This window comes from Fringilla coelebs, assembly GCF_963513975.1.
Source record: "Fringilla coelebs genome assembly, chromosome: 3".
NCBI classification, from domain to species: Eukaryota; Metazoa; Chordata; class Aves; order Passeriformes; family Fringillidae; genus Fringilla; species Fringilla coelebs.
In genome coordinates, this window is record NC_140030.1 from 34,608,606 (window position 1) to 34,622,478 (window position 13,873).

The 13,873-nt window shown below is 37.9% G+C and overlaps 1 protein-coding gene across 1 annotated transcript in view; it reads right to left on the bottom strand.

Annotated features, from left to right (window-relative positions):
- Positions 1–950: 950 nt before the first annotated feature.
- UBE3D (ubiquitin protein ligase E3D) overlaps positions 951–13,873 on the bottom strand; it is a gene marked incomplete at its 5' end in the record, with an annotated part of 76,852 nt that continues 63,929 nt past the window's right edge. The window contains one exon of the mRNA XM_084202377.1: positions 951–1,071. Within this exon, the coding sequence (XP_084058503.1) occupies positions 1,051–1,071 (21 nt within the window). The 3' untranslated portion in view covers positions 951–1,050. The remainder of the gene's footprint in view (positions 1,072–13,873) is intronic.

The following is a 13,873-nucleotide window of genomic DNA, read 5'->3' on the forward strand; positions in this document are numbered from 1 at the left end:
TGGCCAGGGTCTTGTAGTGCCCAAGGTGTATCCATTAAAGCCTTTTAATAAACACCTGCTTTATTCTTTAACTCTGTCTAGCCTCTGTTCTAGGTCAGCCCTCTCAAGGCATCATGGGAAGCTGAAACTGTCACAGAAATTAGGCAGAACAAATGGTAAACTAATTTAGAAAAAATATTTTATTCATAAAATGACTCAACATTGGTGCATAGACAAAATATCTCGGAGCTAGATAATTTAGTCCCTGAATACAAAAGTCAGAATAATTTTGTTCTTCCTTCAATACTAAAAACTAAAATAATAACAGAAAAATTATATCCAGAGTGGGTGCTGTGAGGCCTCAGCTCCTTGTCTTTGGATGTGTAAAACTGAGGTGCCCAACACTTTGTAGGATCACTTCCTATGTTAGGATCATTTAATGAGTAAAGGGCATGTTAACTTTCCTTGAAATAATAATAATTATTCCAAATAACCATAAAACCTTGATTCTCCAAAACATCATATGATGTAGGAATGCAGAAACTGTCTTCCTTCACTCTCAAGCAGAGAGGCAAACCTTAATGCAGAAACAATATACATGATAAACACATAAGTTTTACAAAAAACAGATTTTATATTTTAAAGTTGGACCTCTAACTTTACCAGAACAAAGGAGATAAAGAACTCACATTAGTATCCATGATGTTTTAAAACATTTGCTAGCAGTTGTGAACTTTCCTAAGGATATATACATTGCTATCAAACACTGGTAAAGGTACACCGATACACTGGGAATTTCCTTTTAGCAGTGAAGACATAACAGTCATCCCAGCTGGATGTCATAGGAGTCACTCTTCCATGACATCTAAGAATGCACTGGATACAAAAGTCAAGTCTTTGGTTTTGAAACACATTCAGATATGAAGAATACACCCACCCACCCCACCCCCCCATTTTCTTTTGTGTAGCCAGGCGATTTTCTTCTAAAGGTCCACTATTGGAAGTTATCTGTACAACTTTTCTCCTGAAAATAAATCCAACAACAGTTTTCAACACAGGTATCTTTGTTCTTCACATCTTCAAAAAGGCAACCTATAAGAGGAAGCAAAAAAATACTGTGATTAATTTCAACACTGCAGGTAAAACAAAGATGCTTCTTTGATTCAACAGAAATGATATATTATAATCATCTTTTTAGTTAATAACACACTAGTGCAATGAGAAAACAGAGCATGCATCGTTATTGTTCCTAAAAATTCCCAAACTTTCTTTTTTTGCTCAAGCACTGCCTGCATTGCAGAACTAAACTTTTTTTTTCCCCAGGATTACAAAGAATGTTTATCTCATCTAACTTCAAAGGCTATTTGATAGTATTTTGAAATGAGCTTAGATTAAATATTTGATACATTACCAGTTTTGTCTGAATATTAGTTTGTTTGAACAGTGCTGTCACTCTAAGTAAATTCCTGATTCCAAAGTCACGATGAGAAGTCCAAAGTCATAAAGAAAAATGTCTTACATTTTGAAATAACCAGGAGCCAAAATCTCACCAGAGGGGAGAAGACAAATACTTGTATATGATCAGAAGATAGCAAATGATGTATCTCTTCTCTTTAGTGCACTAAGTGAATTGTCTAACAGCTATTGAGAGGGAAGGTGATCTATCAAATACAAGAGATTTATAGGATTTCTGCTGTCCCAAACTCATTTGTTCTTGGTCTCATGCATGCAGCAGTTTCTCCTGTATGGTATTGGTTTTGTTTAGCTTTCTTCAGGATCTGCAGTATACTAATGCAGAAAGTTAAGTAAGCTGACTGGAAATGACACATCCAGATTCTTATCTGACAAGGAGATTGCTTCACATATTTTTTGCTGATCACAAAGACAGAAAAACAGATGTACAGATGCCTTCACAAAAACACAAGAAAGAAAGAGAAATGACTACCAGGTTACACAACTGTCTTCTGAAAAGATACAACCTATTCCTCCTGTCTGATGAAAAACATACAAGAAAAGAACTTCTGAGACAAACATTTCCCTTTTGTTCTCTGCAAGAGATTCCACCAGTCACTTAAGTGAAGATTAAAATGGCCATCAATTACAACACTGGATTTTAAGAGATGACCCTCAATCACCACTCTACTCACTGCTGTGATAAAAGAACTCATGAAACATGATCAACCAGAAGGAACTAAATGTAAGCATAAAATATCACTGAGTACTCAAAAGAGGGGATAAAACAGAGTTAAACCACTTCTTTTGGGTTCTGTGCCCAAGGTATGTTTAAGAGAGTTACATGTCTGCTATAAAGAATAGAAAAATAATAATTTAAAAAAATTAATATATCTAAAATGGTTCTAAGAGAATCAGTCATATAAAAGATTCATGTCTAAATAACACATCTACAATGCATAAATGGGATATGAGAACAATTATTGGTTAAGAATAGAAAAAGAAACCATGCAAACTCACTTCCTGAACACTCTTTTGCCACTCCAAGACTAAGAGCAATAACCCAGTAGAAAACTGCAGTTACTGCATGGAAGGGTGTATACAGACAACACAACTGAGATCTCTGAAATCTCTCACATTTCCAAATCATTCTTTTCTTCTTCCAAACTGGAACTAAAATTCAGAAACAAAAATTTTCATGTCTTATAGTAAACATAAGGAAGAAATTCTTTATTGTAAGGATGGTGAGGCATTGGAACAGGTTGCCCAGGGAAGTTGTGGATGCCCCATCCCTGGAAGTAGTCAAGGCTAGGCTGGATGGGGCTTTGAGCAACCTGGTCTAGTGGGAGGTGAACCTGCCTCTGGTGGGAGGTTGGAACAGGATGATCTCTAAGGTCCCTTCCAACCCAAACCATTCTGTGATTCTACGATTTAAAGAACATACATTTTCAGAAATGTCTATAGGCAAAGCATGCCAGCAATCAGCTGGCTGGCCAGGGTGGAAGTTGGCCTGCCTTTCCCATGCAAATCTCATCACACTGACACATCCCCATAAAGTGGTTTTTTTTCAGCTCCATCAGCATTTTCCAGCAGTAAGCTGCTACATCAAAATAATTTCTGTCAGCTCAACGAAGGGGTGTTGTAAAAGCCAGAGACTACTCATCAAGTAGGGAAATTTAGCCACTATGCCAAAGATTCCCACCCTCAAAGACAAAAATTGAAGGCAAAATCAATATGCTTGTCACCTTTCTCATGATTCAGTTGCTCAGATGAATAGAGACATATACATAATTATGAGCAAATGTAAAATCTTAGCTCTGTGGAAGAGTCATAAGTTATACAGGCTAGGGATGAAACCCTGGCACCAGTCAAATCAAAGACAAAACTCACAGTGACGCTAACAATGTGGGAGATTTGTCCTTGCATTGTAAGGAAAAAAATAGAAGAATCAAGAAAAGCAATAACCATCTCAATATACAAGACTCAAAATTTTAAGCAGATTTTTCTACCTAAGATTGCAGACTCCTTTGCTACACAGTTTTGAAGTGCCATTAGAGTGGATATATTTGTTTAATTTGACTGCTTGCTATATTTCATAATGCATGAAATACACTTTTCTTCTCCTTTGAAAGAGTTATTTGCAACAGAATGCTTCCCTAGACTGCTAGGCTCTCCTACTGCCCAATAAACTGAAAAGCAACAAAAGTAATAAATTATTACTGGCTGTGTTTATATTTACTACCAATGTGAATGAAAAAAGCACATTAGATCATTCCTACAGCTGACATACCAGCAAAAAATAATGCAAATCAAGCTGTTTAAAAAACACCTGCAACCCATGAAAGTACTTCAGAACAAAATCAACTGAAACAAAACCACTTAGGAAGTTTCACTTTATCCATCCAAAGTTCAATATGAAGCATATAAAATCTTCCTTTATTATACTGTTACTGTAGATGCAGTTGGATATCTAAACAGCAGTAAATTATATGTTCTACATAATAAATGAATTACTGTAGGTTGGGAAAATGAGACTATGTGGTTCTCCCCCAGTTTTCTGTCTATTAGGATACATCCTCTACAAGACAGACACTACTAGCTTCTTCCAGCTTTAGTAGCAATGCTTTCAGCAGTCTGCACATCCAGTATTTCACTGCTATGAGAGCATTTTGAAAGAAAAACAATGTGCCAAACAGTTATCTCATCTACAAAAGTATATTACTAAATTCAGAATAAAAGTCAGTTCTCTAATCAGTTTTTTTACTGACCTTACCTCAGCACACTGTCCCCTTCTTAAAGCACTCAGATTACTCCTTCAGTAAACAATAAAGCAGCATCAGCTTTGTTAAAATCTCTTGGAGTCAGGACAAGTTAAGAAATCCAGGTACTCATGCTCAGTTTTAGAAGATGTACTCTTTTGGCTTTCTCAGAAAAACCATAGAATGGTTTGGGGTGAAAGAGACCCATAAAGATTATCTAGTTCAAATTCCACCTGCCATGAGCAACCTGTTTAAGTGAAATATGTCCAAACACTGGGGAGTAAAAGGTGAAAGAAAACAGTTGCAACTTCTTAAAATATTTTTTAAACTATGGAGACCTAATGAATTTACAGATAAAAGGAGGCGGTTCTAGATGGCTGAAGCTGGTGAAAAGAAATCTCTTCTACCAAGTGCTAACACTAGATAAGCTGGCAAAGTGGATGACTGCTGTAAGAGAAGCAGGAACGTGAGAGAGGCAGCTAAACAACATACTTGAAAGAAATGCAATCTGCAAATCAGCTAAGCAAGGAAAAAGAAGTTCAATCTTTGAATCAGCTGCAAGAACCATCCCAGAAGCCAGATCCTTACTTCCACAAAACAGGAAATAATATGACAAAAGTTGCATTCCCATATTGTAACACCAGCTTTGAAACTGTTCTTATGTTGTTCTCTTTTAAGGAGTCCAAGTGAATGGTGCATAAAAATCCCTATGTATGTCTCTCAAAGCTGACAATGAAGGGTTTTTAATACCTGTGTCTCTCCTAAAAGCTAAAAGAAAGTATGTAGAAGATACAGAATGTCTCCTTAGTTTTAGAGAGGGAATTGTATTTCAGTTTACTCCTGCATAATTATAAAGGAAAATAGCAGGTTGAAAGTAGTTATGTATGCTTCAGTTTCAGCAGAAGAAATTAAATCTCTGAATGATTCCTAAAATATGACTGCTGTGGTTTTTTCCACTGCACAACACATAATAAAACACCACCCAGCTCAAACCTGAAGTTTAAATGCATAAAAGACATTTTACTGTTGTCTTCTTCGACCATTAGACCAATTTTTAAACACTACCATGCCCAGTTCATAATGCTACACTGTGTTTTAGAAGAACACAACTTACATGGCTATCTTAAATCATATATACTGCAACAGACAGTCTGTACATAGACAGATACCCATGCTTTAATCCTGCACATGTGCTCTAGTGTGAAATCAGGCGTGATGAAATGACTGCAGAGGAAACGCTGATTACACACCAGCAAGGCTACAGCCTACAATCAACATCAAATGCTGTATTTATTTCCACTCAAGGCTGACAGGTAATCAAGCAATGCCATGCCATCCATGTGCACAGGAAGAGAATAACCTTCCCAAAAAGACAAGGACAGCTGTGAGCAGACCTCTGATCCTGGATAATACAAATCTCACAGGCTCATGGTGTCTCTGCTGCAAGTTACCATTCCTCTCTCCCCACAAAAGACCACTTCAGAGTTTCTCCTACTGTTTGGTGAAATCAGACTGATACACCAAACTCTGCCCTCTGGTCTGCACTAAATGGATGGGTTTATTCTAGAAACAAGAAAGGGAGGGCTTGCACAAACAATTCTGCTGGCAGATCACAGGGGAGAGACAAATCTCTGGTGGAAATGAGAGTGAAAAGCTGAGGATAGTGGTATTTTCCACATGTACAGCTGGATTTGAAAGATAACACATACTCAAAGCCTCAGACCAGTCTAATTCATCCAGATTTGTATTGCTACTAATGATATGGCTAGTGCTAAGTGTTACAGCTTAATAACTACAGCAAGTACAACTGCTTGTGTGGCTGCAATTATATTGCAGCCGAGATGCCCTGTACATAGAATACACTTATACCTTGGAAAAAGAATCAGAGAAAGTGATATAAACATGTTTGTGTGAGTATAACTGAACCTACATATTGCTTATCCCCATATTTAATAATGCACTAATACCACTACAGGGACAATATGCATAAACAGACAGAGAACCATACCCTGCCTGACACATTTCTCACTTCTGTAAAATAATGACAGATCAACAAGTGGGAGGATGCTTTAAACCCCACCATGTCTAGGTCCCAACTCTATAAATATTCGATTTCTGATAAACTCTGCAGGAAGTTTGGCGTTGCCATAGGCGCTGAAAAGGGACAGAGCAGACAAAGGAATGAGGTCTTTCCCAGAGAGGAAACAGTGCTCATTCCATTCCTGCACCACCACCAGAAACAAGTGACAACTTATAACTGTTACCATTACCCCGCGGATCAGCAACTACTGGCAATGGCTGGTTATAAATAGCCACACTAAATCTTAAGAGTTCACCTGCCTACCCACACCACACAGTTTATATATTTGTTCTCACCTAACAATCTGGGATCAAGCCTGCAGATGCACAAATACCCTGTTCCAGAAATACATTTGGCACCAGTGTGAATGAATGGACACAAAGCAGATGGCATCAGATGAGCAGAGACGTGAGAGAACATTAACTGCTATATTTACACTTGCTCCCACTGAATCCAGAGACCCATAAAAAAGCAGCTGTCTTTTCCAGACTTGAATGTTACCAAGCTGTTGCATATTAACCCAAGATCTCTGGGGTGGCTTTTGGGGAGAGCAAAGGCATTTTTAGAGGAAAATGGAGAGTAAAGCAGCATGTTCACTACTAGAAGAATAAGAGGAGCTAGAGCCAGAATCATTAGGGTTGGAAAAGACCTCCAAGATGATCAAACCCATCAATCATTGAGATGAGCCTCCCTTGACAGTACACTATGTACTGCCCCACAGGGCCTCCTGGTAGCCTGCAAACTCACTGGCTACACTCCAGCAGCAAAGGTGTCTCTGTTACACTGATGGTTGGCTCCTTTTCTTCTGTACTCCAGGCTCTTGTGATAATAGCTGAACCTTGGGTCACTCAGTGCCTGTTTCTCCTATGGCACGGAGGTCATGTAAGCAGATCTGGCTGCTCTAATATCCCCTCCACAGCCCAGCAATGGCAGCCACTTCACACTGCATGTCAACAATAATTGTTTCATGTTCTCTCACACTGGGACAGTTCCCCAACATGCTTTAAATGCCATGCAGTGAGAAGTCTGGTTTTGAGTATGCACCAGAACATGAAAAAGTGCTTTATCTAATTATTCTTCCTTTACATTTTTGGTCTAAGAAAACCAAGGGAACATCAGTCTGTGCTCACAGTACCATAACTTCATGTCCCTGGGTTGGTATGTCTTAAATATTTTACTATAGAAACAAAAATTTTTGAACAAAAATGTCTCTAGAGGAATACAAGTCCCTTGAAAAGGTCACTAAAACAATACTATAATACCACAGATTGACAGAACACATACAGTTGTAGAAGCCAAATTGAAAATATTCCATGAAATAACCAAACTAATGCGTAGGGTCAATCTAAAAGCATTCAAGACTATCACTATCATGCTCAAGTTCTAAAGAAACTAAAATACATCTGGCACATTCTCTCAGACAAAGAGAACTGCACAGAACTATGTCATGAAGGCAATAATGAAGCCAACAGAGGCACAGATTGTGGAACCATGCTATCCTAGCAAACTAAAACCCTGCAAATTGGGTTGAAGAACAAAGGGATGTGGAATGGTGGCTTTGCAGTCTGACCCACCAACCCCTACAGGGCTCAGGTCTGGGTATGGAGGAGGGGACATTCTGTGAAGGACTCTTCACCTCACTCACTCCACAGGATGTCGAGGTCATTCTTTAGCAGATATATCTGCAGGGAATTTCACATCTCAATGAGTATGTGCTTCAAACAGCTTTAAGGTCTCACAGGAGACATAACTTTGGTCAGTGCAATGCTACCACAGAAGCAGAGGAACAGAGATGGCAAGAAAAGAGCCTGGCTTCAGCAGACCTATCATCTGAAGAGTGACGTTCCCCAGAACTCCTAGAAGAAGGCTGGGGAAAGGTAAGTCCTCCACTGTACAATGTGAAAGGCATTGTACATTTCTGGGCATTCCAGTCTTCAATGCAGGAAGAAACTGATTAGAATACCACCCGGATAAGTCACTTCCATCCAAGCTGGAGAAAATGTGAAATACAACCAAAACAACCAAGCAGAAAGAGAATTAGATTTCTTTCATTCAATTTCTAGTGGAATTAATTTCAACCAAAGCAAGAATTTCCTTCTTTAAATATGATTTCTCAATCTGATAAGGTACCTCCAGGATTTAAGAAATAAACCCATCCATAAATCAGCATGCATTCTTTCAACCTAATCCTTCCTAAAGTATTAATTTCTTAAAAAAATGAAGCCAGATTTGAAATGTGACAGAGATAAATGAGAAAAAGCAAGAGATTCCTCCGAAGTACCAGGCTGTGCATGTGTACTGCAAGCTATCACTTTGCTATTGTTAACAGTTGCATGATGAAACTTGCCAAAGCTTTAGAGAAAACCACTGGCAGTTGCAAAAACAGTAGAAAATAAATCTCTGCATGTTTTTAGCTGATATGAAGACAAGCAATTCTTTAACATTTTAGATCAAGTAGTTCTTCGTGTGAAAAAAAGGAAAAATTTTTTTGGGTTTGTTTTATTTCAGGATGAGATGGCTATTAATCTTTTTGTTTCTTTACATCTACAAGCCACAAAACTTCATGGCTTTATTTTGTTTTCTGCCAACCCTTCCTCATTAGCCTGTACTATTTTTATTTCCATGGCAGATGTTACTTCTTGAGGTACCCATCATTAAGACAGGCACAGAAATAGAAGCATTATTTACTTTTGTTAGTCTTACATACACTTTCTTGAATATAAACCATAACAGAGTGTGTAACTGGGTACTAATGTTACATTGCAATTACTGATACAAAGCAAACTGAGCTAAAAAACTCCATGGAATTTGGGATTTTCTTAGTCAACCCCAGATGAAGTTTGGTTTTTACTATACTAGACACCACACTCCAAACTTAAAACTAATAATGCAGTCAGAGCAGCACATATGTTTCTGCATCAAGTCGTTTTAAACTGCTGCAAAAAAACCATTTGTTTAAGCACATATATTCATGGGCAGTTGTGAAACACAGGTTAACCTAAAACAATATAAAACAAATGAGGTACTGCAAGCTGCTGTGTCAATTAACTGCATGCTAGCTGTATGCTAAAGCTAGAGATGTGAAGGAATTAATGCCTGCCAGCCCAAACTGAAACATATGATGCAGCTTCTAAAAGCTTCTCAGCCTTGCTGAAAGGTGTGTCCTGCGGCTGAACTGGAGGAGGGTGGGTCTGCCACCCCTTCCGAGCCCTGTGCTCCAGGGAGCCATTCCACACTCACAGGCTGCTGTCACGACAGGACTTGCTCCTGCATGACTGCCTGAAAGCCATGCCACTCTGAGCCTTTGCTCTGTTTTTGCAGCTCTCATGCCACTAGATTTCTCTGCGCTCTTGGGAATCTGTTTCAACTGATCGGAATCAATAATATACTGCTGTACCTTCCCCAGAAAGGGAAAGAACTGACACACTGATATTGCTGTGGCATTCAGCAGCATTTTTTATAGTATTTCAGCATAGAAGATGAGGATGAAAAAAGCTCTGAACAAGGCACTATGAACAGTCTCCTGCCTTATAAAACAAAGAGCTAAACAGAGAAATATATGGATTTATTTTGTTGACCATGAAGCAAGTGAATTGCACCTAATTCCAGAGAGAATAAATAGAGTGAGCTAAGTGGCCACATAACCTCTGTTAAACAGGGAATCTCCTCTCTCAAAATTAGGCTGATAAAGGACACAATGCCCTTACATCTTTGATTAGATGATGGCTTACCCAGATGTGGGACGTTCTGGTCATTTGCATGGCTGTTGCTCTCAATTAGATACTCTTAGGTGGTATTCTCTGCAACAAAATTTATGAAGCATCCTATCTCATCAAAATACCCTCTTACTCTGTTTCAATCCTATTATGTCTTAAAGAGAGGGAAGTGCTAACATATGTGAAAGAGAAGAACTGGTTTTAGGTCTTTATTACACAGTAACACAGCTGGATTCTAAGCTGCAAAATGTGTCCTTTCCTCTCCTTTCAGACATGAAATACTGTAGCACACTCTAAACAGAAAGGTGACTTTCAAGTGCTGCATCATCCAAACCAGAAAAATGAATCATATATATTCTTCTATTACCAGCTTCGTTTTCCAGCTCAAATGATCTTTTCACCATAAACTAACATTTTCTCTATTATTTCTGTATTATTCCCTATTATTGAATCATTCCTCACAGTAACTCAAATTGTCTTTCTCCAATTTTTAACCACTACTCCTAATCAATCCTTCTCCTTCAAACCCACACAACACACCTTTCATCAGGATTTATCTCCTACCTGCACTATGTCAGATATACTGCAGTAGAAGATAAAGTCTTGCTCACAGTTTTTCCAGGAAAAGCAAGATTACTACGAAAATAGTTATTTGTTTCCCTGCTGCAGCAGCAGGTAAAATCTAGAAGTCAGAATCCCCTTCAGGGCCTGGCTGGAGATGCCTTTCCTTGCTTATATTTCTTGTCTTTTTCTCCCCTCAACTTCCTGACCCTTTATAGGAGTAAAACGGCAGGCTAAGATTATTTCAGGTTTAGAAGAAGCATGGTGGAAAGCTAAAGAGAAAGAGGAACTAAGCAGGAAACCTAAGAAGAAAGGAGGAGAAATCAGTATATCTTGCTACAAACTGTAAGCAAGCATTTGCACTGAATAAAGAGATGTAATTGGGGTGCATTAACACGGCTATCACACAGGCATCAGCCAAAGATATTATCTGGGTTTCCCTCACATTCTCCTTAGTGTAAAAGCAATACAGTTATCTCCAGGATTCACCACTGGCAAGATGCCAGAGATATTAGATATTAATGTTGTAGGTCAATGCATCTTTGAATTTTAATTTAATGAAAATTGGTCTTTCTCTTTTTGTCCAAATTTAGGTCCCTGTTCAGAGACTGTTTGAGGCCAATCATAAGACAACCTTCTCATCTCTTACACTGAAATGCCTTAGAAAACCCAATAGACAGGTAAAACTGACACAGGAAATTATAGAGCAGCACCAGAGGTCTCATGCTCTGCCTTCAAACGAATTGTTAGGAAAAGATTTATTAAAAACTACTGTGGTAAGGTGCTTTACAAACAAAGAGGCCACAAGGAAACAAGCCAACCACTTTGATAGATTCTCTACTTGCTGATGGCTTGGAGGGTATAATTGGAGTTTAATTTTGTCTTTGTTTCTAAACTGTTATATTTTTTATCGAAAAAGAAAATCTACCAAACCCTGAAAGCCAAGAAATAGTCTACACTCTGCATATCCTGCAATGTTTATAGCTAGTTATGTCATAGAAATCAGTACACAGATGTAAACTGGGTTTCTAAGAGTCTCCCCCAGCAAATGCTACAGGAGCAGAGCACACTGTGATGTCATGCTGAAACTTCTGGGATAACTTGTCACATACTCAATGTGACCACAATGTCAGACATGGCCATCTCTTGTGTGCACACCCATTTCTCAACATACCAAACCCAAATGCTACCCGACATATGATTTCAAATACCAGTAACATGTGAGGAGAGGGCAGAGGGAGCATGACATAAAATGGATGCATTAGAGAACAAAAATAAATTATATCTTTTATTGAGAGATTGGTTATACACTCACATGCAATCTGAACAGCCAAATCTACCATAACCCTAAAGAAAACAGTAGAGGAGATTAAAGGAGAATGTGGCACTGTTATGTAACACTTTAAAAACTAGATAGGTTGAACACATGCCTTCATTAGGTTATCTTTGAAAACTTCATGGAAAAAAAAGCAAGTTTGGAAAATTAGCTGCTTAAATTCTCTCTTTGCTTCCTGGCAATTAAAGCTGGAATGAGAATAAATACCTCCCTGCATGAGGTATGAGGATTAATTTGTTTGTGTATATAAATGGGTATTTAAGTATCAACTACTATTTTATTTTTAACACCTTATTGGGACAACTGCGTTCCTACCAGAGTTCAGCTTTTGGCAAGAGATTAAGACTGAGTTAAAACAGGAGCAGGTGTTTGGAAGATGATATGACTGCAATAAAAGCACAAACCAAGAAGATGAAGGGAAAAAAAATTATATAAGGCATTCATTTGTATCCTGTGAAATAGAGAGACACACAGAAGAAAACAAAACCACAATAACGAAGGGATATTTAGGAAAATATCTTCTCCTACTATGATTCATTCCCAGGGGACAGAGTCTGAGCAGGGCTGTCCTTTGGTCCCAGGTCGTCCTGTTCCTGTAAAATCTCATGATGCCTATTAAATGGCCAAGCATTCAGTAAACACTGCTTAATACTGGCTGGGTAATAAAACATTTTTAAAGCCTCTAAAGGATGTAGAATTTTAAGGCCACTCTCAGTGAGATTTGAGCTCCTAAACTATATCAGGTATTTTTACAGTGTGGACTTCTGGTCTCTAAGATCCCTATAGCTGTTACTAGGTCAAACTGATTTTTATTTCTAGGGATTGAGCACATTCTTTTGCCAGCTGCAATCAGAACAAAAGCTGAAACCATCCAAAAGCTCAAACTCATGAAAAGATGTTTTCTTGGTAAAAAGAACCATTACTGACCTTGAAGCTTCATAAGAAAATACAGTATTTACCATTTTCAGAATACTTTTACTACAGCAATAAGATAATTGAAGATAAAAGCTTTCAAGTAGTTTGGTTTTTTGAAAGCAGACTGTGCGCAAACATCAATCCTACAAATTAAACCTCTTTTCATCAAGGTTTACTATTGATTTCATACTAAAGTAAAAGTAAATACAATGAAGATTTTTAAAAGCAAAGATCTGTGGGGAAGTAGGTGTTGAAAGATGTATGAGGTTTGCTGCTACTATGTTTATTGCCACATTCTTGTGAGAGTAGGACATGGTGTACAAAATAAATAAAATTTAACTATGGAGATACCAGGAAGACTCTCCATGGTCAGCATGAGCCCTCAGCTCTGGGAACTCTCAGCATGATTGAACTTCAAAAGTCAAAAATTTGACTGAGAACATCGTAAGAAATTAAAATGGTTGTCTGAACTATATTCAAGTCCCTTATGTCTTTCATTATGACAAAGCGTGCATGTAGAACAACTGAGAGAAGGAATGTAGTAATGTAATTTCTGCATGCTAGATGTTTATTTTCCTGGTATTATATGATTCTTGCATTTTAAGAAGGTTTAATGCAATTAACTTTGACTTCAGTACATTTAAATTGCATCCTTTCTAAGTATTTCTTGTCAGTAGTCACTCATGAGAGTGAAGTTTATTAAATTAGCAAGAGAGTAAGAAAGATTTTAAAACAAGTGATGACAGAGAATTCTCTTTGAAAACAATACTGAAAAAACAATTTTGACCAAATTTCCTCATCCTTTTGATTCTAATGATTTCCTCAACAATAACATGGTTATTCTGAAGTCGAACTTTGAATCAAAGTGGATCTTTGATTCTGTACACACATTGGAACACCTCTATTGTCCAAGGAAGGCAATTATTCATGTGGTGAAGTGCTTATAGGAGTCAAATCTAGGCTCATAAACAGCTTATGGATTCCTGCCTCTGACAGGCACCAGACAATTTTAAATATTAACTCTCTATCAGGACAGATTTGGAACATTTTGGTGAATGCATCAACTAATGGCAAT